Source organism: Caloenas nicobarica, chromosome 1, assembly GCF_036013445.1.
Source record: "Caloenas nicobarica isolate bCalNic1 chromosome 1, bCalNic1.hap1, whole genome shotgun sequence".
Taxonomy (NCBI): Eukaryota; Metazoa; Chordata; class Aves; order Columbiformes; family Columbidae; genus Caloenas; species Caloenas nicobarica.
This window is the reverse complement of record NC_088245.1, coordinates 154,818,907-154,843,638: the sequence shown is the minus strand read 5'-3', so window position 1 is coordinate 154,843,638 and position 24,732 is coordinate 154,818,907. Positions and strand designations below refer to the sequence as shown.

General features: G+C 39.3%; 1 protein-coding gene across 1 annotated transcript; it reads left to right on the top strand.

The window, feature by feature from the left end:
- The first annotated feature begins 487 nt into the window (after positions 1 to 487).
- On the top strand, positions 488 to 11,659 carry TNFSF13B (TNF superfamily member 13b). The gene is made up of 6 exons (XM_065656213.1): positions 488 to 823; positions 907 to 1,012; positions 9,144 to 9,200; positions 9,487 to 9,599; positions 9,697 to 9,847; positions 11,547 to 11,659. The coding sequence occupies exons 1-6, from the start codon at positions 497 to 499 to the stop codon at positions 11,657 to 11,659; spliced, it is 867 nt and encodes a 288-aa protein (XP_065512285.1). The 5' UTR covers positions 488 to 496.
- The last annotated feature ends 13,073 nt before the right edge of the window (positions 11,660 to 24,732 follow it).

The window sequence follows — 24,732 nt, the reverse complement described above, 5'->3', positions numbered from 1 at the left end:
TACACAGTACATCTATATACCTACACACACACAGAGGCACACACATTGTCATATATGTCCAGTAGCACTGGATGATAGGCTGCCAGGAAACTTTACATCATTCCTGCATTTCTAGATAAGACTCTAAATTACCAGTGGTACCAGCTGTGCCTAAATAGAAAGATAATGGGAAACAGTAATAGCAAGCTGCTGCATAAATAAATAGTTGAAAGTGAAAGGAGGAAGGTAGATTGAGCAAGCAGCTCATGAGAAAGCATTCATTGCCAAAATGCTGCACAGAAAGAAGAAAACTAAACGGAGACTGAATCTTAGACGTTCACTCTGTACATTAAGTTTAATAGTTCTATCAACGGCTTCATATGACAGGAAATGATCTGAGCGTTTTGTTCACTTATTCTGGATGCCCTTAGTTTCAGAGAGCAACGGGTAAGATGGATTGCACCTCGGAAGGGGACAGCTGAACTCTCCCTCTGGCTTTAGTGAGGAAAGAGCAGCGATGAAATCCGTGGACTGTGTGCACGTCATCCAACAGAAGGATACCGCCTCCTCTCCCTCTGCCCCCCCTGGTGCTGCCTCGGGCACCACAGGACCTTTTTCTGTCACATTCCTGTGGCTTGCAATGCTCCTGTCCTCTTGTCTTGCAGCAGTGTCTCTTTACCATGTTGTCACCCTGAAAACAGAACTAGAAGCTCTGCGCAGCAAGCTGATCTACAGGGTCCAGCCAAGGTCTCCGCTAGACCGGCCACCCGTGTCCCCTGACAAAAATAAAGTGGTTACCTCTGTTTCTTCCTTCCTGCAAGTGTCTGCAGCTGGCACCAGGCAGGTAAGCCGGAGGGGTGATTTTTGGCTTGCGGGGGATGAGCAAACGTGAGGCTGCTTTCACTGATTGATGCTTCTCCCCATTAGGAGAACAGGCTTCCTGGTCCCGGCCCAGCTGAGAGCTTCCAAAAGGAAATCTGGAATGGGAGCAGAAACAGGGTGAGAAGGTCTGCTGTCCACACAGAAGAAACAGGTAAATAGCAGCCAGTGGAGTGGGTTGGGATGCTGCAGTTGGATACTGGCTTGAGAAAAGCAGCGATGTTTGACTCATCTCTTCTCCTGTCAGCTGATCTATGCTCCCAGAGCCCATTAAGCTTTTTACAATTGTTGCTGAAAGAATGGTGTTAATTATAGGTATATTCTCTTAATGGTTACCATACTGTTTAAGGTGCCAGACATTCATACTATCTGCAGGTTGAACTTGGAACATTAGATCCCAAATCTACTTCTTGTAACAGAGATGTTTCTCCATGATGTGGTAGAGTTGAGTAAGGCAGCTTTAAATTTTTCAAATTGTTCAATTCTAAATCCATCATTCTCGGTTCAGCATAATGCATAACTTGTTGCTTTCTGATTAATATTAGAGAGGAAAAGCTATTATTAAAAATGCCAAGTCATTCTTCTGGGAAAACATGTCCATCCTAAAAGAGAGAAGAAACAAGAAAACTCAACTTCAGCGAAGTAGGAGCTTTCAAATGTTATTCTTTTTCGTTTCAGTGTTATTCTTTTTTGTTTCTGCTGACAACAGGGCAACTCAAAAGGAAGTAGGCCTTTCTATGCAAAAGGATAGAAAATTACTTGATACAATGCTTGCAATTTTACATGAGGAATTCCACTTATTGAATGAATGAATCAGTGTTGTGTATCATGCAGAACTCTCTGCAATCAAAAATACACAAACCAGGCTCTAGTTTTCAAAAACATGGCCTGTACCTGTCAAAAAAGGCAGGCTATAAGGAATTCAGAAGTTTAGCATCATTTCTGCATTAAAACAATATATATTAATATAATTAGGAAAATTAATAAAGGCATGCCTATCCAGTGAAATTTTTTTATCGTGACCTTTCTAAAAGGCGAGAACACTGAAGACTGTACTCAATAAAAGACATCTGGTGTGTATTATAATGTTGGAGTATAAATGGGATATAATTGTTTCCTCTGGGGATGAAATACCTACATTTTTTTTTCTTTTTTGAAACATAATGCTGCCTGAAAGGATGGAATACAAAATTTTATAATAACAATTTGCATACATGCTCTAATTGCACCTGGTATCTAAAAACATTCCTGAGTTGCTAAATCAGATATGTTTAGATTGTTTTAACTGATGAAAGCTGGTATCTTAAGTTATTAATATATGCAGTTAAAAGGGAGTAATTTGTAGGTAAAGACTAAACCAGGCTTTGCTTAAAATGTGCTTTTGATTGACTAATTAATGTGAAATGTATTTCACTTAAGCTTCAGCAAGCTAAATGAAATTCAAGCTCTGGAGTTCTCGAGTTTGAGTACTTACTCTACTTACTTCCAAGTCTCTCAAAAGAGAGCATTCATTTAGGAAATCACCCAAAATCCATAAATTTAAATAGGATTTATTCTATTTCATTAGTAATCTTTGGTTCAGGGTCTTGGCTAAGAAGGATTTCACAAACAGGTCTGAGGAAAAGATTGCTTAAATCGTATTTCTTGTAGCCTGTGTCCTATCATGGGAGCCACAGAGCTTCCTTGCTCTCCCCACCCCAGCATCTCCCCAATAAAAACTAGTGATCTTGTATATCTAAAGCACAAGTATCTTAAAAAAATTGAGGCATGTCTTTTTTTTTTTTTTTTTAATTAATGTTATAGCATCAGTACTCTGCAAGTTATTCAGTTCCCTTCACAGTGGCTTTCGTCTTTTTCTTATTGCTGTTTGAGGGTGTATGGGGGAGAGGAGGATTTGGGGCTCCTCAGCTGTGCTTCTGGCAGATGTAAGATTCTTCTCATCAGGTAGCCACCTCTGATTATGCCTATTTATTTTTCTTCACATAAAATTCTAGCTAAGATACTAATTTCTGTAAGCTTTTAAAGTTTTTGTTTTAAATTTTTTTTAAGCATTTAAAGTTGGCCTTAAAATTGTTTCAGATGGATAACAGAAAGCATTCATTAAAAATGGAAAAGCTACATGACCTACTACAAAACTGTGTTATAACACGACTATCATATTTTTGTATATAAAAAAGAAAAAAGTAAATTATAATTCTTGCATTAATATAAAAGGCCATCTGTTAGACAGGGTTACCTTTCTGCCTGCTCTAATTACAACTTAAACTTCTCAAAGTTCAGTAAGATGTTACATTTTCTCAGATCAGACTTCACTAATGACCGTAAACCCACTAGTCAATGTTAAATTTTGTTTTAGGAGAGTGAATGAAATAAGAGAACATGGTGTTGTTCATGGTGCTGAATCCTGTGTTACTTGGTCATGCACACACAGTTACTGGCCCTACATTTTGATCTTCTCGCATATATTTCTGGGTACCAGAATCCCAGTAGCCTCCAAATTGCCCTGCAGATGCACTGCACTTATTCTGGTGCAATGGCAGATAAATTATGGTATTGAGTGAGGTGTCTTGTTCTTGTCCTATTTCTGTTTGCCTCAATGAGGTCTCAAATTAGAGTCTGATCGCATAATTAATTGCTCACCTATAATTTCACTTTAACAAGGACCAATTCCTTAGAAAGCGAATACTTGAAAATGTCACTTGTATACAACTGCTTCTCATCAGAGAACAGAAGTAAAACATAAACCCATTATTTTGTTTATAAATAAAGCTATGGTTCAATTCTGTTTTCTTTTAAAACTTCATTTATTAATTTCCAGAAATGGATGCCCCATTATTTCTTTTAGGCCCAGCACAGCCCTTCTTGAACATGTGGAATTGAATTTCCTTTTTTTATTTTTTCTGTTTGCTTGATGTTGTGTGCATAAAACTGGCCAGAAATTACAATTGTAATTTAAATGACAATTAAAGGAATATGGATCTAATACAATGTCATTATTTCATACTTTTAGGGGGTATACATTTGTCTATTTGTCTATGTTGATGAATAAAACTATTAGTCATCAGTAGTCGCATGTACATTTTGTGTCTTGAGAAAATTTCCAGCTCAAGTAGGTTGAAGAGATGACTTTCAAGCATCTGTTCCAAATAAAGCTGTACAGTTAGCAGTCAGAACCAGAGCTCTTGATACAATGAGTAGGAGTTAATGGGTGATTTTGAAAGGCACATATTATTAATATGCAGGCAGACTGATCATCTAACCACTTATGGTAAATATCATATCAGGACTTATAAGAACAGATACGATTTTTCTTATTTGTATTTCTTTTTATAAATTTTGCCTGTAGGGGAAAATTGCTACGCAGCAAAAACCTCACCTGAAGTTTATATCCTGGTTACAATTATTGATTGCCTTCCTTGCGTGTTTCTCTTGAAGATATACGTGTGCTTGAGCCCAGGAACAAGATGTAGGATCCATTACCTAAGCCAGTTCAATATACAAATGTCACGTTTCATTTGCACGCTCTCTGTGCCTTGTTCTGGTCATTATTGTGGGATTTTGATTCCCGTGGCCGACTAGGGAGGTGAGCATCGGGCCTTCTAGAAACTCAAATTCAGGCGGTGTCCGGCTGTGATGAGATTGAAGCACCCATGGACTATATTTACTTTGGTGTACTGAGGTTATCCATCTCAACAAGCTTGATTGTGTGTATGGAGGGAACTGAAGAGAAATTCTAAGAAATTCCACAAAGCAGTGAAACAGGCTAACGTGGTGTGTGACTAGGCAATTTTTTTTTAGTAGCAGTTTCCAGTTTCTAGCCCAACATCTATTGTGTCTATAGGACAAAACTATTGCCATGCAAGTATGGCGTATAAGTTTTGAGAATTTTGCCATTGTTCTTGGCATAATTGCCTTGCTGGCAAATTGATACATTTGTTGGTTATAAGTGTTTTGTCTCTGGATGTTGTAGTTTTAGATCTCTGTGACAGAGGGACAGCAAGAACTTTTACAAGTGGAACTTGACTGTGGCAATATTTGAATGAAGAAACCTTTTGTTACTAGTCTAAACAAATACCACATATAAAATTCCCTCACCAAGTGTTCAAAGTACTTCTTATTTTATTATTTGAAGAGGGGAAATATAAGAGTTCTCTTATTTTTTTTTAAGGCCTGCTTCTTGAAAAGAGATGTTATTCTTTTTTGTTTCTGCTGACAATAGGACAACTCAAAAGGAAGTAGGCCTTTCTATGCGAAAGGATAGAAGATTACTTGATACAATGCTTGCAATTTTACATGAGGAATTCTACTTATTGAATGAATGAATCAGTGTTGTGTATTATGCAGAACTCTCTGCAATCAAAAATACACAAAACAGGCTCTAGTTTTCAAAAACAATATTCTGCTTTATGCTGTATAATAGAAATCTACATAAAGTATTCTTAATTCTTAGTAAATTATTTCCTTGTTATTCTGAGTGTACCATGTTACTGGTAATTCTGTTTAGGTCAAAATAATGCTGCCAATACTTTGAAGAGATTTGTTAGATCTGAGTCATATCTGTAACTTTGACCAAGCCACTTTAATGCAGGGACTTATTTAATCCATTATTAATGCCATATAAAGATTTCTTAATTAAAAAGCACCAAAATAACCAGTCTATAAAAATACACAAACAAAAAGTAAAACAAGATCTCCTGTGATGAGAACTGAAGAAGTTAAGGGAAGAACTGCAAATTGTTCAAGAGCATGCATATCATTTATAAACTGAATTATCTAGTGTTTAAGTATGTTTCAGGAAGTCTACAGAGAACAGATCTAGACCAAAGAAGGAACCTAAACAAGCAGGTCTGTTTTTTAAAGTTTGGGTTTTTTGCTTGTTTTTATTTCAGCAAAAATTGAGATAAATATCTCAGGCCTCAGATACCAAAACTTAAAAAATTATGCATGAGTTCACAGATAACAAACTTTAAAATTCATTCGGATGGAAGTTAAATTGCAAAATATTAAAATTATTATGTGAGTTAAATAATACAAAAGCTTGCATGGGAGGGCAGATTCGATTTACCAATATCAGGTCTTAAATCATGCAGATATGCAGAAAGCTGCATTCATATCCCGCTGCAAAAGCTAGTGCTATTTTTTTTTTTTAATTGTGGTTACATTGCTCAACCAGTGGAGAACACATCCCTTCATGTTCTGGCTGTGGTTTATAAAGGCATCTGGAGTCACTAATTTCTTCAGAATTGGCTGTTCTGTTCATGGAAGTAGAGAGATTCTGAAATGTTCTTCTCCCCACCCACACCCTGCAGAGCGGTTAAAATCAGAAAAAAAAAAAAAAAAAGCTTCTTGTCAAAGTAAAGCCGTTATACGAAGTCACAAGAGGACGAGGCATGCTTTCTTGTTCTAGATACGTTCTGTTTTGTACAGCTAGACATCATGGTGACACTCAGTTTAGATTTTTTTACATGTTTTTAAGATACACTTTATGAATCCTGCATTCTGCTTGCATTGTTAATTATTCAGAAATACTTTAGACTACAAACCTAATGCTCAAGTTTGATTTCCACTGAGCTGAAGGGCATTCAGGTAGAGCTTTTGCTTTATTCTGCTCTGTACTGATAGTAACTATTCAACCCACGTTTTGTAATGCATATATTCTTGATGTTGTACTTCAGGTAAGATTTGGGTCCTTAGAATAGAATTGCTAGCATTTCTTAGCAATATTAACTTTTTACTGAAAATCTCTGTTAATTTATCCAGAAAACATACTCTGTATATCCATATCTTCTCCTCAATAGTAGAGTTGTTTAGTTTGAATTTGTTTCAATGAATTACTTAATTTTCAGCATGTACGTAGTTCCACTGTGGTCAAAGTGAAGTGCTTGTATATACTGGAAATAGTTATGTGTCAGTCTTGGCTCCTGAACATTTTTTGAAGAATGCTATTCAATTCCTCAAATACTTTTTTAGATACTATTTGTCCTTTGTGGCTTTAAGTAAAATGGCCACAGTGCTAATTTCTGTTCTCTTTATTGTCATGAATGACACTGCTGTGTCCATATTTTTCCATGAAGAACAAGCTTACTATCTTCTGTGGAGCCTTAATACTATCTGCATACACTAAAAAAAGAAACAGTGAGATTTTGTAGAGAATATATGTAGATTTTATATCTGTAGAATAAAGGAGAGTTGGTTTGTGTTTTAAAAGATGGAGAAGATCTCAGACTGTACTGAACTTGTTGAGTTTAATTACTGTGTGGCAGTTATCAGCAATCATGACTAGTATTCTAATGCTGCAAACAACTGAAATATAAATCCAGACTTGCAAACTGTGAATTGGGATAGTTTTAAGAATGTCAATCAAGTTTGCAGAGCAGGTTAAACAAGAGTTGCTGAAGTAGCTATAACTTTCACTGCTTGCGGGCACTTCTTGTTGGTACGCAGCTGGATAGCAGCTGGTTAGTGTGAATCATGACAAATTCTCTCTTGTTTGGATAGTGGAAAATCCAGTGGTCACACTAATGAGTTGTTTTAAAAGCAGGAATGAAAATACTGGTTTAGCTTACTAAAATACCAGGGAATCGGCAAATTCTATTCACTAGGAAAGCACTTTGCTCCAAAGGAGACCAAATGAATAGAATCCCTTGTGAAATAAATTGCCTGATGTGCTTTATTGTGAGACTTCAGAAAATCACAGTTTGATTTTATTTGGAATCTTCTTTTTCAGAAAACTTTGTCACTTGCATGAGAGAAAAATGACTGAATGACTGATTTGTGTTGGCTTGGTTTTTATATTTCTTTTCAGAAGACAGGGAATTCAGATGCCTTTAAATTCTTGGTTTGAGAATCTATAGATTTTGGCACATTATTGATTGGTATTGATAGAACTCAAGAACAGCGTAGGAGACAGGAGCTTGCAGGATAGCATTCCCATTAATGTAAGTGGGGCACACAGGTTGTGTGATCACTGTGACATTGAAGCATTCCCCAATGTGTGCCTGAATCTTTAGCCGCTGCCAGTTGGCACCACTAAGTGCTGGTGAGCATCCAGCCCCCTTCTGGTATTTTCAGGCAGGCCCCCTTGGAAAACAGACTTAGTAGAAAGCAACTTCTGTCAGTTTCTCAAATCCTCTCACTACCACCCATACAGCAAGAGGTTTGTGCTGCTGGGCACTTGATTGCACACGCGAGTATCACTGGCAGATGTAGAAACAGGATCCCATGGAGCCAGGCGCTGCCCATTATAGTGAGAGTGGCCAAATCTGACCCACAACCTTCTTACCTGAAAAGAGAGAAACAAAAATGGAGATTCAGCAATCCACAGCAGAATTTTCTTCTCTTGTCTCTTAGTAAATTCATTTCTATCAAGTGCAGTAGATGTTACTGCTGTTTTCCAGCCTTCAAAGTAGCATAAGAACCAGATGTTTCCATTAAACTCTGCTCTCAGCAAATGCAACTATTCTTTTTTTTTTTCTTTTCTTTTATCCTGTTCCCTGACATTTAGGCTTAGCAGATTTTTTTTAAGGTATTTGTTTCACTTGCGAGGCTATATTTTAGCATACCGCAATATTTTTCGCTGATCAAACTCCTAGTTTCTCATTAGTGTTGCCAGTCTTTACAGTTTTGAGTAACCCATCAGTTTTGGCAGACACTAAACTATTTGTTACGTGTGCATTAGTTTGCTAACAGTCATCTCTGTATCTTCCCTCTTAATCTCGGCATAGGTTGATTGAGTGTGGGTATCTGAAAACGTATTGAAAGTACATATATATGGATTTTGAGAATTTATTTTGAAAGTACCATGCAACCAGTATATATGACTAATATTTTACAGCAACTATGCCTGGAAACTAATTTCTTTAAATAATATAGTAAACATCATTAGAAAATCTGAAATCTGTCATAGCTGGCAGGCTTGGGGTATTTTTTGAGCTTTTGCTTAGAAAATGAAAAAGGCTAATTGATCTGATGATTCCTAGCTCATTTGACTTACTGCTACATTTTTCAATTATATTAGGGCCAGAGGTTACAACAAGCGTTACTTGTGCTGCTATCTGGGGCCTCCTGCTTAGCTGCATGATCTCTGAAAGTTATCTAGTATGTGTTGGGTAGGAATTTTGTTTGGACACATTTGAGTAAGATCTGTGTTAAAATCAATAGATTACGTTTTCAAATAAGAGACCGAGAGAATTTTTTTTCATGTCTTCTTTTTTTAAAGTTGTTTCAAAAGCTTATTCTATTACAGATTCCTATTTCTTTGGTTTCAAAATGCTTTTACTTTGCAGTGCTGCAGGCGTGCTTGCAACTGATTGCTGACAGCAAAAGTGATATCCAACAGAAAGGTAAGAATATGTTCCACAATTTATAGCTAACCTGTCCATGTATTAGCTCTTCCATCCCATTTTATCTAACTTCAAAGCAGCAACTGAGTTCTGTTATTGAATTAAAAACAAACAAACCAAAAAAACCCCACCAGCTGGACAGTTCTTGCAAATATCCTCTTTTCAGTCGGGAAATCCAGCTAGTGAAACTGGAAGTCTTGACTAGAAGTCAGCTTTATTGATTTTTGGCAAATGAAAATGAAGAAAGTAACTTTTCTGATTATCCAAAGAATATTGTTTCTTTTAGATGATTCAAGCATTGTCCCTTGGCTTCTGAGCTTTAAACGTGGAACGGCTCTGGAAGAACATGGAAATAAAATAGTGATCAAAGAAACAGGCTATTTTTTCATATATGGCCAGGTGAGAATGCTCGATTTACTTCAGCATCTGATGTGTTAAAGGATTTTTGATGTCTCCAGTACAGTATCTTTGAAGTCTGCACCTCTTCATTCTGTAGGTTTTATACACTGATACAACATTTGCTATGGGACACCTAATACAGAGGAAGAAGGCCCACGTGTTTGGTGATGATCTCAGCTTGGTGACGTTGTTTCGTTGCATCCAAAATATGCCACAGTCTTATCCGAATAATTCTTGCTACACAGCTGGTAAACACCTAAGTTTTTCTTTTCTTTGTTTGCAAATACACTGTATCAAATAGGATGTCTAGTGTTGGGTAATTAAGTATTGTGGCAGTTGTAAAGAAAATGGCCTGCATTCATGGATCTGATTAATTGCAAAATTACAGAATACTTAAACAAATATGGTTTTATAGAAGGTATTGGCAGTTGGAGTGTATGCATCTAGCATAGGTGATCTGAACAATTCCTCTCTCTCCACTGACTACGTAACAGGGATGGATACTTTGCTTTCAGTCAGATGCCTGAAGCAGACGAAAGCAGCACATACTGTCCTTACTGAAGAACTCAGTTAAACTTAGGGACTGAATTCCACATTTAGTTATCCCAATAAAATATTTAGGAGCTATGTTCTGCTTTAAAATGTCACATATGAATTTTAGCCACCCAGCTTTTACATACCTTACTGTGGGATTTCCGAAGATATTTATTATCAGCTTAATTCTCTGCTCTTTATTATGGCTACTGCAGTTTTACTTTTTGGTTAGATGAAAAATCATTGATTCCTATAAGGAGATCTTTCTCACTGCAAAGATTAGAAACACCACAAGAAAAGACCAATTAAAATATTTAGTGCTAGCCTAGCAGTCTCAGTGCTCAATATATATGTATATTCCTGCAGTAGCATTTAAGGAATTATTGTCAAGGCCTATTAAACCTCATTTGGTAGCTCTTATCTATCTGTCTTTCCCCCTTAATGGTGGATTTGAGAGTTTTCTCTTTTGTTATTTTTCAGCAAGATCTGTGTGAATAGGGCTCACAAGTTGTGTGATCAATGCTTTACAAAAAGTGGGTGACACTGCGTGGAGTTGACTGTTGGCAAGTAATGGCATTAAACAAATGGGATGGGGAAGGAAGCTAAGATTTTTTCTAAATAAAAATAAATTAGCTACTTCCTTCTGGCCATTGAGGCAGTCCAAATATTTTCTTTAACTTTCTGGGCCCCCCACCACACATTCTGGCATCATAACAAACTTCAATTTTATCTGTCCTCTTATTTTACTCTTATATTACTCCCTTTCCTAACAAGGACCTCTGCTCCATCCTGCCACTTCACCGTTCCTGCTTCCCAGATTCCCACTTTCCTGCTTTTGCCTGGAAACTCAAATCTCTCTGCAATGCCTCCTGCTGTCGAGCATGTGTTGCAGCAGATGTTAGATGTGCTTTCAGCTCAGTGACTGCGACTTGAAGGCGAGGTGCTTTCGGTTGTCACGCCAGCTGATGTGCGGCTGGCAGGAAGCACTTTTGTGCTCTGCAGTTGCAGTGGATCAGCTGATGTCCGGTAAATTTATTGGGTTGGTAAAGCTCATGAGACCTCCTCCAGAAAAGTGGGAACACAGTGGTCTAGGACCAGCAGTACGCTGACCTTGACTGTCTCGTCACCATAACATGAGGGTACACCGCTGTTATGATTTTTTGCAGTGTTTGCTCGAGTGAACTGTGATATGCTGAGTGCAGAGGGGAAAGTAGGTCCAGCTCCACAGAGTATGTTAAGTGTCAGCTTTGGGTAGGCTGCAAGTTGTAAGATTGTGCACAAAGACAAAAAAAAGTCACAAATAACAAGCCACGCTTATATTCGTAAGATGATGTGTAATGACTTTTTGCATACTGTTTATGAAAATAATGTAGTCGAAATATTAACTTAAAATTATTCCGAATCTTTTGCCAGGCATTGCAAAATTAGAAGAAGGGGATGAACTTCAACTTACAATACCACGGAGAAGGGCCAAAATATCCTTGGATGGAGATGGTACTTTTTTTGGTGCAGTTAGACTCCTCTGAGGCCCTTCGTTTCTGTTACTATGCTTGATGCCTTTTTATTCTTTTCATACGCTTTTGCCAGAAAAAATAATGAATTGTAATAAAGCTGCCAATTCAGTCTCTCCCCATCCACTACCAGCTTCTGAGAACTTCTTTTCAGTTTAATAAGGGAACCCAAAACAGGAAACACAGCAGACATACTTGTGAGATATAACCATCATGTGATTACCAGAAAGCAAATTTATTTTAGACAAAGGAAGACTCTAAATAACAACTGTAAAGCAATGGTTTATTGGCTTTGAAATAATTTCTTGCCCATAAGGCAAATCAAAGAAAGAGTTGCACCTAAAGTATAGCATAAACAGGACGATTGACTATCAAATTATTATCCATAATTGAAAAGGAAAACTAACACACATCTTAGATTTGCTTTGTTTAATCAATAATATATTTTAAGTATAAAGTATGGAGAAGAAACATCAAACAGGAGATTCCATATCACAAAATGGAAATGTCAAGTGGGTTCGGCCTTTTTTTTTTCGTTTTTTTTCTTTGACAGCAAGATTTTGAGGAAAGAAAAACATCTAAATGCATGGGATAATGAAAACAAACTTTTCAGAAATAAACAGAATAGTAGCCACTGGCTTACTTCTTTCCTGTGAACAAAAGGTGTATAAATTACTAAAATCTATTAGTATTTACTAATTAGAAGTAGTTTCAATAGAAAAAGGACATATAAGATGCATCGACAGCTCAATTTCAAAGTATTGCTACTCATCACGGAACATGTATACTTCTATGTAACCAAGGCAGGGATAGAAAGAAACATGGTGAGATTAGACAAAATACAGTAGGTGGAATTGGTTTTCTGGCTTCATAATTTCTGTGGTCAAATATAGATACTGTGTATTTATGTTATATATATGAAAGTATGGAAACACATATATAAGCCTTTGACTTTTGGGCATAGAATTTTATCTTCTTTTGAATAGTTTATCCAATGGAAATATTTCTTATCTTTTTAATTTGTCTTGCTTTTTTCTATTCTATGCAATATAGTAAAAAGAAAAAGCCAATAAACCTGGAACCAGCCATACAACTAACAAAATATTTGTATCCCAGAAATCTGGGCTCAACCCATAGGTTAACTATAGACTTTTTCTGCAGTTTTGAGCTCTGTTTTACAAAAAAAAAAATCAAACCTGTAGAAAGACTAGACAGCTGTCTTTTTTCTTTTATGTTGTCTGTGTGCTTAGTTCAGTAGATAAGGTCTATGTCTTTTTTATTCCAAGAATCCATGTGTATTGTGTACTCAAAGAAATAGTGTGGTAGTTGTGTGGTCAAGACTTCTAGGAGCTATTGTAATTCAAACATTGAATACTTATTCCAATGATCTTCAAAGAAGTATTGAAGTGGTACTGAAATAGATAAAATAATAAAACCCACAGTAATGAACTGTATTTAATTTGAAAATATTTTTAGGGGTTGAGAATTGTGTCATATAAGCTCATTTAGTAAAGAAACAACATTTTGTGTATTGCAGTCTCCTTGTCTATTTTTATAAATCATGCTGACTTGATTGCGTTCTCATGGTGATAGACAATAAATAAAAGAAATTTGAAGCTAGGAGTTACAGACTATGGTAAAATAATGATAAAAAATCATTAATTCAGCTTCTCTGGGCCACAGGAACATATTTTAGCAACAACCTTATGTGTATTGGATTACCACACTGGGATGTTTATGAGGTTTAACTACAGTTTCAAAATGTCTGGAAGTCCTCCTTGTACAAATTTATTTATTTATGTGTCCTGGATCTGAAGCTGCCACTGCTGTTTATTATTATTATTATCATCATCATCATTATCGTTATTATCATTATCATTATAGTTATTACTCTATTATTATTTAACTTTGATGTGCTAAGTTTGCGAAAAAGGCATTTTAAATCCTCTACAGGAACCAAAGGTTTAGCCAAAGGTACGCATGTACAAGCTGCATGTAGATAATTATTAGCATGCAGTGAGTTGTCTGTTATTACTGGCATGTATTAAAGAGATGCCCAGAATCTCTAATTAGAAGCTTGTTGATTTTAGTGTTGTCTGGTTATAGAAAAAAGTGTTGTTACTGTTACTTTCCCAGAGACCTGATGACTTAACTTGCAAATTTAACTTTTGGTACGTAGGTTTCCCCAGTGGTTTCAGTGGGCTTGTGTACCTTCTGAAGGTACTTGGCACCTTAGAATGTGTAGCATTGACATAAATAGACATAGTGTAATATTTTGAACATACAGCACATAGAAAAAATTCTGTGAAGCTAGATCACTTGTCATCACTGTCCCTTTTCCTTGCCCTGTTTCTTCCTTCTGCTGCTGGCAAATGTGGACAGTGCAGAACTTTGGAAAGTGTTTGGGATATGGTGTGGCTTGGAGGAAATCTTTCCTCTTCTGAGTGAAAAGGTTTCAGAAGTATTCCCCTCCGGTAGTAGAATGAAACTGAACCTCAAGTTTCTTCACAAAAAACATGAACTGTGAGAACTCCCACATGCGTTCGGAGAGTGCAAGTCAACAGACTCTTCAGGTATTTCTACTGACACAGCTGGGAATTTTGTTGTTATTGGGTTAGTTTTCTCCTGCCTTCATGAGAAAACTTGTCTGCTCAAACTCAATCTGCTTCTGCACAAAGCTGAGTTTTAACAAATCAGCATTTTCAGACCAAAGCAGGAAGAAAAGGAGAATACCTCATTCCTGATGGTTCTGCTAAAACGCTGGTGATACATGAGGGAACAAAGTGCATACAGACCACAATCATGCTTATGCCTCAGTTAGTGGGAGTTTCTGAAACTTTCTGCATTTGATAGATGTTATTTAAATAAGCACGATAGATAATAAGTAGTATCTAGTTGGTTCATACCATATTTTACATTCTTATCAAGGACATCTAGCATTTAAGGTAGGTTTCTGCAAATGCATCAAACTGTGTGAATACTTTGGTTCCTTTTCATGTGGTGTTTGTTAAACAGCATCACGCCAAACATAAGGGACTTGAACATTTTCTTTCCAGTACATTTTCACAGAAAGTGTGAGCTTGTATCATTTTTTCCTTTTTAATAATGTGCAACTGGCAGATATATAGCTGCTTTGAAACATGTAATTTGTATCTTAAAAATGAATATATGCCTGTTATACAACATGCAGTCGCACACCTTACAGACATACAGAGTAGATTCATATGGCTCTCCTGCCTCTGACTGTTTCTCAAATTGCTCAGCATTTGCCATTGTAAGACCTTGATTTCAGCTGTCCTATAGTTTTGCCAAGCTTACACTTCTAGAGTTGAGATTGTCTGTGTCTCTGGTTTATGTCTTAGTTTGAATTGTCTTGGATAACTTCAGCCCTCAAAGTTCTACTCTTCTAAAGATGAGGGTAGGGAAAACGCATTGTTTGGATTTTATTTTAATGACTTGGCTACTTTTTATTTGGAAAGGAGTAGAGAGTGTATTCTTTGAAAGAAGAAATGTGTGTAATGTGGGGTTTGCTCTGTTTTAATCAGGGATTCTTTTCCCTTTCCTTTTCCCTTTCCCTTTCCCTTTCCCTTTCTCTTCTTTCTCCTGTGCACACATACTTTGGCAAGGTGTATGTTTTTGAAGAATATTTTATGTTTTCTCATGTTAAGCATATTCTATCTCTATGGAACTTTCGGAAGGGAGAGGAGAATGTTCCCAGCAGTTCTGTCTCTTGGCTGAGTCCATGGATTACCATCATTAGTAAGATCTAAGCTTGTTTTCCAAGGTCAGTCCAAGAAGCAGTGAAAAGGTAGTTGATGCAAACACAGAGAAAAGGGAAGGTAAATGTTTGATGCAGGACGGATCTCATGGAGTTTGCAGGTTATGTAGAGCGTAGAGGTGATGGGGAAAACAAACCAGATTTGGAGGTGGACTGCAGACATTGGAGAGACCCTAACTAGGGTTTGTTTGTTTGTGAGTTGGACAGAAATGCAAAGGCATGAAATGGACTGACTGTGAAAAGCCTGGGGAATAAGTGAGGTTAGACAAAGACAGCAGCTTGGAGAAAAGGGCCAAGGGTTCCTGGGGAAAATCAAGCTAAACACAAGTCCGTAGTGAGCCCTGTCAGAGATGAAGGTGAACAGCACACTGCTCTGTATTAACAGGGGTGTCACCAGTAGATTAAGGGAAGGGGTTACTCCCCTTTTCTTGGCACCTTTCGGAGCGTATTTAGGATGTAGTGCATCCAGGTTTGGATGCACTACATCCCAAATATAAGAGCGAAAGTGAGAAATTTGAGGGATTCCATTTGTCATACAAAGGGATAGTCAGGATGGAGCACACACCTTCCCTTCAAGGAAGGCCTGAGGGAAATGGTTTTGCCTAGCCTGGCGAAGAGGCTTGGCAGGGGGTCCTAATAGCAGCCTTCCAATATCAGGTAGGAGATTGTCAAGAAAACAGAATCGTACTCTTTGAAGTGTGAGAAAAGACAATGGGCACAAATCAAGCTGGGAAGTTCATACTTGACATAAGGAAAAAATATATTAACATGGTGTCATGGTCCATTTGGATTTCTCAAATTTACAGGTCAACATGCTCTGTAAATTGAACTTCATTTTATCAGCTCATTAGGAAAGAAAACAAACATGACAAATAAGGGTTCAATCCCCTTTGTCCAGACTTGTCTAACATGAATTCAGTAATTCATAACTTAAATCATGAGGTTTATAACTCAGAAGCTAATTCGTGACTTGCTAATTCATAACTTGTAATTCGTGCCCCTGTGGGCAAAAGAGTTACCTAGCTGATGGAGAGAGCACTGATCAATCTTCCTTCTCCATCATGGTGCAGGTGTCCCCCGTATCATATCGGGAAGCATGAAAGCCTCAGCAGTCCAGCTGCTGTTGGGTCTGTTTCTGAAACTTTTGGGTTCTACCCTTCTATCTTGGAAGTTGGGTCTATACCATTCCCGTGATTTAGCAGATTATGAAGAGACTTCCAGACAGTAAATACGCAAGGATGATGGCTGCAGGAGACAGCAAGCTGCAGGTGATACTGGCTGCATAATGACTTTTAGCCCTTCCTGACCACCATGTCTCACCTATGTGTTGCCTTCGCTTTGACCTAATGGCACTGATCCCAGCATACATCAAGCCTTAGCACGAGCTGCGTGTTAGCCAAAATCTAAGCAGGAATTGAAGAGTCACACCGTGGGGACAGTCAACCAGTGAAGTAGGTTGCCCAGATGGCCGTGAAAAATCTGTTCCTACATATTTACCAACACCTTAATGCATAATGCCCTGAGCAATATGATCTGAATTCAGTGTTGATCCTGCTTTGAGCTGGCTGAAGTACAGACCTCCTAAATGATCCCTTTCCCCTGGCTTATTCTATGGTAAGAAACCAGGACATGTGGGGGGCAGCAAAAGGACTGAGACTGGTGGGAATAGGTCAGAAAGGCTCCTGCTGGGGAAGGAAGGGTGCTCATTTCCTGAATGCAAAGGAAACATGGGTTCCTCAGTCTGTGCTTCAACTGTATCAGCAAACATTTAAGTAATGCACAGGTTCCAGTTAAGCACAGCAAGCTGCTAGCAGTCATCAGGTACTGCATGATCCAAAACTCAAGAGTGAAAATTGAATCAAACCATGTGACTGAGTAATAATCTTTCGCTCCCTTGAAGGTTTCCTTTTGCTTCTTTAGCCTTTCTTTTTCCCCTGCCACTCCCACCCCCTTCATTCAATGATGGGAGAGACACTTAGTTCATCCTATGGAAAATGGGATGTTGATGGAAAGTGCTTTAAGCTGGGACACAAACTAATTTTCAGAAATATTGGAAGGAAGTAGTATTGAGGCAGAATATGCAAGAAGAGAGATCATGTCCTATTTAAATCAGAATTGTATTCCCTTTCTGTCTGTGAGAGCTGGATGAAAGGACATGTTTACTTTTCAGAGATTTTTAGGTTTTTTTTTTTCTTTCTTTAAATCTGAGTTGTTTCAATTTTGACTTAAAACCATTTCTCCCAAAACTTTTTTTGCAAACATAGCTTCTTCAGATCCTATCTCTCATCCTGATGAATGCTAGTTATTCTGCAGGAAATCCTGTATCTCAACGTGCAGGTGAGTTCCCCTTCCAGACTGAGCTCAGGGTACTTGCCTCCCAGAGCTTCTTGGCATAGGAGAGAGTGATAGAATCATAGAATAGTTTGGGTTGGAAGGGACCTTCAAAGCTCATCTAGTCCAACCCCCTGCAGTAAGCAGGGACATTTTCAACCAGATCAGGTTGCTCAGAGCCCTGTCCAGCCTGGCCTGGAATGTTTCCAGGGATGGGGCATCCACCACCTCTCTGGGCAACCTGGGACAGTGTTTCACCACCCTCATTGTAAAAAAATCTTCCTTGTATCTGGTCTAAATCTACCCCCTTTTAGTTTAAAACCATTACCCCTTGTCCTGTCATAACAGCCTCTGCTAAAAAGTCTGTCCCCATCTTACAGGCCCCTTTTAAGTACAGAAAGGCCACAGTAAGGTCTCCCCGGAGCCTTCTCTTCTCCAGGCTGAACAGCCCCAACTCTCTCAGCCTGTCCTCACAGCAGAGCTGTTCCAGCCCTCTGACCATTTCTATGGCCTCCCCTGGCCCCTCTCCAACATGTCCATGTCTTTCCTGTTCCGAGGGCTCCAGAGCTCGACACAAGACTCCAGGTGGGGTCTCACCAGAGCAGAGCAGAGGGGCTGAATCACCTCCCTTGACCTACTGGCCACGCTCCTTTCGATGCAGCCCAAGATACTATTGGCCTGGGCTGCAAGCACACGTTGCCAGCTCATGCCAAATCTTTCATGCACTAATCTTTCATCTTGATGAGGTCCGTTGTATCTGGAGACTGCCATTTTCAGTTTCCCCAGCTTAGTACCCAACAGCCCTTTCAGAATTCTAAGCTGAGTTCCCTCTAGACATCACTTTCAATTTGTTAAGAGGTCCTTCAATCCGAAATATTTTAAACAGCACATGCTGGACTCCACAAATTCGTGGTTTTGGCAGAGCTCTGTTTTGTCTGAAAATTTCCAAGCTGCCCCAGTCTTTACTGTAGAGTTCCTTAAACTGTATTTTTCACAGGTGGTCACTGATTGAATGTTCCTCATTTTCTGGCTGACTGACTGATGTCCTTGTGGTGTCGTTTGCAGAAGTGCTGAAACTCACAGCTGCAACTGAAATTAGCAGGAGCTGTGCTTTGAAATATGGAGGGCTGTATAATTCTGCTTAGAAATATTACAGCAACAGGTATTCTGGAAAAGCCTTGGGTGAAACAAATTCTGATCTGGAGGCAAACTTACTCAGGAGGGTGCAGTCAGCCAAGAAGTGTGCTTTGGAAAAAGTAGGAGGAAGATTTCTTAAATCTGTGCTGGACATTGTGTGCACTCAGTGTGATAGGAAACTTAATGGGAAGGGCAATGTGAGGTTATATTAAGTAACTTCTGTTACAGGTGCAAGGAAGTAGGACTGAGATTATGAAGAAAATTTTGGCCTATCTTCACTGTGAGCATTTAACTTTGCACGGGAAGATTTGGTGGGGGTTGGAGACAAAGGACCTCCAGGGGCCTGTTCCTATTTCCCCTGCTAGAAGTTCCACTCCCCACAAAATTCACAGAAACTGCTACATGTAGCTGTGGAAGGGGTGGTAACAGTTCTACCTGTGCTTAGACATTGTTTGCCTCCCCATTAAAGGAACTAGAAAGCAACCACTTCATAGCTCCTGTCGCTGCTGGAGAGCAAACCTAGCACTTTTAAAGGAGGAAGAGTAAGGGGAAAGTTTTGCCAGAGGACAGCAGTTAAGCAGCGCCTGGTGGCAGACTGCTGGCTCAGGGTTTTTCACATATTTTTTTTATTGTCCTCTGAATGAGAAGGTCACAAAGATGGCAGAGATTTGAAAAGACGTACAACTCTGTTTCACCATAATCACTATTGATTTTTTTTTTTCCTCAAAGAGGAATTGGCCACCTCCTCCTGCTCCCACAAGAGGACACTAAGAGCAAAGAGAGCGAATGGGGTGAAGGGGCACATCAGATGATGTGGCAGGTGGGAGAGATAGCTGAGAGGTAGCTGTGTGGGAGCAGGGCATAAAGCCAAGGCAACAGCAAGACTGCTGTGCTGCCACCTTTCAGCCCTGTGCTAGTCTAACATTTAATCACAACTGGCAATTTTTTTGAGAGCAAGTTCATGATGGGTCATACTTATGTCTCGGTTCAATTATCAGTTGTCTGCTGGTTTTATTTGGATCAAGATAATTTTCTTCATAGTAGTTAGAATATTTTCTTTTTAGTAGCTAGCATAGTCTTTTGGTTTGGATTTAGTGTGATCACAGGATCACAGAACGGTTAGAGATCATCTAGTCCAACCCACCTGCTAAAGCAGGTTCACCCAGAGCTGATCACACAGGAATGTGTCCAGGCAGGTTTGAATGTCTCCAGAGAAGGAGACTCCACAACCTCTCTGGGCAGCCTGTTCCAGTGCTCTGGTACCCTTAAAGTGAAGAAGTTTCTCCTTGTATTCAGATGGAACCTCCTGTGCTGCAGACTGTGCCCGTTTCCCCTGTATCTTCCTATAGCTGGGCACCACAGAAAGGAGTCTGGTCCCATCCTCTTGACATCCACCCTTCAGATATTTATAAACATTGGTGAGATCACCTCTCAACCTTCACTTCTCCTGACTGAACAGACCCAGCTCTCTCATGATAACACACTGAACTTCCCTGGGACAGAGTTAATGTTTTATTTCCAGTAGCTAGGCTGTGTTTTGGAGTTGGTATGAAAAGAATGTGAGAATTCACTGATGGTTTGACAGTTACCAAGGACTTTCTCAGCTTTCCAGCACAGGTGCACATAGCAGCTGGGAGGGGGCACAGACAGGACAACACCTAGATTGACATCCAGACTGGCCAATGAGATTTTTCCCTACCATTAGCACCATGCTTAGTATATAGCTAGAGCTGCCTTTTCCGGCTCATTAGTTTTTGGCCTTTTTGCCCTCTTTTTGGATCAGCTGTTTGGGACTGGGATGCTCTGTTTTCCAGGACTGGCTGTTCGACATGATCTTGTTTGAGTGCAAACCGCCGTCCAGAACTCCACTCTTCAAGGATTGGCTGTACAGGACCAGTGTTCATGAGCAATTGCCTTGTGCATCACTTCTTTTATATGCATATATATATATATGTTGTTGTTATTAGTAGTACTATATTATTATTATTGTTACTATTATTATCATCATTTTCCTTTTTTTTTTGCTGTCTTATTAAACTGTTCTTATCTCAACCCACAAGTTTCTCCCTTCCCTTTTAACGCTCTTTCACACCCCACTTGGCAGGGCGAGTGACCAAGAGGCTGTCTGGTGCTTGGTTGCCAGCTGTCTTTAAACCACGACAAGTTACAATTACCAGCCAAAACTGCCAGTGCTCAACCTGTAGAAGAATACTGCTGATGCTCTCTTGAGATATTACACTGGAAGCATAATGCAGGGCTGATGCAGAAAAGCTGAGCAGGCTGATGAGAAATGAGGTTGAGAACAGCCGCCTTCATCTGTAAAACAATAATGGTATATCTTCCTACCTGTTATGCTGCCAGAAACATCTCTTCCACCATCAGTGGAAGCAGCAAGCAGTGGAAACAAGAGAAGTGCATAGCCTGTTACTTTTTCCATCACTTGTTTCCTTTCTATCTTTACTTGTTCTATCCAGACTCTCTTTTTTACAGCTTTCTTTGGCCTTGGTCTCACATTCATCACCACCACAGTCATAACAACAACAACATAAAATAAATAAATAAATAAATAGAATAACCAAGAGTTTTTAAAGAAAAGTAGCTAATTTGGATTGTCTTCTTTGTTCATTTTTGGTGGACGGCTGCACACAATCATCATCATCATCCCGGTTTTTAGGGAGCCTGATGGTACCGCCGGCCTGTCCCCGCCGGAGGGCAGCAGCGCACAAGACGCCGAACGGCTGCGTGTCCTGGACATTGTCGTCTGGGCACGAAACGAGCTGGTAGTAAAAATCCTCCCTCCTTTAAACTGAGTGTACCGCTTCTGGCACTGCAAGTCAAAAAGAGAAAAAGAAAAGGGTAAAAAGAAAAAGGAAAAGAGAAAAAGAAAGAAAAAGCTTCTGGAACACTATTGCCAATGAAGTAATCTTTTATTCCTGTGAATTAGTACATAGAGCCACTTGAACCCTCAGTGAAGAGCACTTCTCTTTTGCTATCTGCCTTTTGTAATGACACATGTAATAATGAATTACATATGGTTCTACATAAAATCTGAAGTATTGACACATTCATATCATTTTCCACAGCCTTTCAAGAGTTACACTGTTACACTTGTGCCAAATAAATTAATGAAGAACTGCTAGAATCAGGTGCGGGTACACGTGATAGGAAGAGCTGAAAGGAGATCTGTTTAAGGGGAAGGTGAACAAAACTACACAAGATTAACTCAATGTTTTCATTTGAGTAGCTGTTTTTGCTTGTGTGAAGTTATGTAATTGTTTTCAGGCCTGACTCATAAAATTCACATCTAAATGCACACACCCAACAATGACTCTCGAAGCACTATTACTTGGATGTTAATTTGGATGGAGAAAGACTATACATGTATTGACTTTGAACTGAACTAAGTGCAGTTACTCTGTTTATGAGTCTTTTGCAGGGTGTTTGCACGTTTTGTAGTAACCTACTTTGAGTGGCTACTGAACTGCAGGTCAGGAAATGGAAGATGCTAAGGCTGGATCTTGGCAGCCTGAAAGAACTTCACAGTCAGCTGTTGTGGCTCTGGCGCTGTAGCTGGTGCTGCTCAGACCATCTCTCATTCACTAACACAAAATAGCAAACTGCTCTCTCTTTTTTGTTGTTGCTGTTTTGTTTTGTTTTGTTGTTGAGGTAGTCTTCTGTCAGCCAGGTGAGCATGAAGTGACTTGGCTTGTAAAATCAATGAGGAGAGGATTTCTCCTGTGCTTGATGCACTTGCCTAGGCTTGATGCTTAATATATCAATGGTGTGCCATAAAGTCTGTACTCTGTGCCTAGCAATATTTAAAAATCAGATAGCATCTACTGCACATTACTGAACATAGTTGCATTTTCTATTCTATATCATGCCATATATGACAAGAGACTAAGAGCCTCCCTCCATCTCTGTGTCTTTGTTTCAGGCCGCATGAAGGTAACTGATTAATAAACTTCTTTATACACACAGTTCTAGAAGGCTAATGATTTATTAAAGCCAGACACTGAATCTTTCCACTGTATCTTACTGTGATTTCTACAGTTACTCATCCAAAGGTGATCCAGAATGTCTCTTGTCTCTGATTATGGTGTAACAGGCCATCCTAGGAGGAATAAATCACAGGAGACATTGTAATATTCAGTTCTATAGACAGTTTTTGAATTTAAAGCATATGCATCAATTATACTGGAAGTAGAATACTCCTCTAAAACAAGTTTCCAAAACTACCACAGCTCTAAGCGTTGTTTTCCCAACAAAAAATACTCAGATGTCCCAGGGAAAAAGCTGTTCAATTCAGGTACTTTATTTAAAGTCAGGATCGGAGCAATTTAGTGGTTTATCAAAACCCTAAAATAAACTAGCCAACTTTTTTTTATGTCTTTCTAGATCAATATCAACAATACAGCACACAACCCACAGTAGCAGACACAAAATGTCAGTTCCTACCTTCAAATTTCTAGATACCATTTACAACTCATCTCAAGAAGTTCCAAGCCCCCTCCCAGTGACAGTCCCCACCAACCATGGGGCCACAAGGTCACCCCGCCCACCCCCAGGGGTGGCTCCCCCTTGCTCACACCCGTTTGGTGGGGCAGGTGGGTGCCCTGGTGTTGTGCAGTTCCCCATGTTTCACCCTGCAGCCCTGACCCACCCACCGGTGACAGAGCTGATGTGAGGCCCCCTACACCCCAGTGGGAGGGTTGACCTGCTACCCCTGTCTAGCTCAGCCACCCCCAACTTCCCCACCCCCTGTACAAATTTTCATGGTTCTTCTATATATACCATTTTGCAAGCTGGCTGCTGCTGTGTCGAAAATCTCTGGAGGTTGCTGGTTGCTTTTTGATTTGGGTGATGACTGTTTTCCTCTTTAACACAACTGGATAGATTTGGGTGTTGTCTCACTCCTCTCTGCCCCCCACCTCCCCACAGTTGACATTCACTCTCCTGTTGTATCAGCTGCTGTTACCCAGGCCATTTTGCAAAGAGGGGAGCATGCAAGAACTCTCAATTACTTGTGCAGTAGTTTACATGTGAAAATGAGTTTATTTGAGTCTCTCCATTATTTTAAATATTGGACTAGTTCGACTTTCTCTTTTTTGTTTGTTTGTTTTTCGATTGTTGGTTTGGTTTGGTTTGGTTTTTGGTTTTAGTTCATTTTATTCATGTATTTTTTATGGACAAACTCACAAATCCCAGTCATGTCAGACATCCATGCATAGTTACAGTATTGCTTTACCATGACTTTGCAGATGAACAGGGCCTTTTCTTCTTCTTAACAAGAAAGATACAGGTCCCAAGTACAGCTTGGAGGTATCCTCAGCAGTGGCAGTGGTGAATTCTGCCTCTGTGCTTGTCTAGTCGAACCTGCCATAGAAGGTAACACCCTCTTCTTCAGTCCTGCTACAGAATCCTTTCACCTGCCAAATCAAGACCCCAGCTGCATCCCACTCAGTTGGGCTGTCATGCATTTATTCAAGCCACAGACTCAAATCTAACTTCAACTACTCCCTCACCCGGTTGCAAAAAACTTCCTTGGGATCAGGCTCAGATCAGTGCCTCCACAGGCAGTTAGGAACTGCACCTGCACGCTCTCTGAACTGGCTGTGTTACCCGAAAAAGTACTTTTTGTGAACTCCTGTGTACAGAGGTCCACAAGCATCATGAAAACTGAACATGAGGCCAAGGTACAGAAAGCCACCAAAAGTATGATTCAGATGAAATGCAAGTAATTTCAGTCCCAGTCTTAACTCTTTATCTTAACTCCATATAAATATTTAGGCAGCCTAAACAGTAGCAGTGTCTGTAGGCTTTCAAATCCCCATGGGTAAAG

Coding starts and splice junctions, on each gene's coding strand:
- TNFSF13B (XM_065656213.1), top strand. CDS start 497: ATGAAATCCGTGGACTGTGTGCACGTCATCCAACAGAAGGATACCGCC. Junction 824..906: donor CTGCAGCTGGCACCAGGCAG/GTAAGCCGGAGG, acceptor TCTCCCCATTAG/GAGAACAGGCTTCCTGGTCC. Junction 1,013..9,143: donor TGTCCACACAGAAGAAACAG/GTAAATAGCAGC, acceptor TTTACTTTGCAG/TGCTGCAGGCGTGCTTGCAA.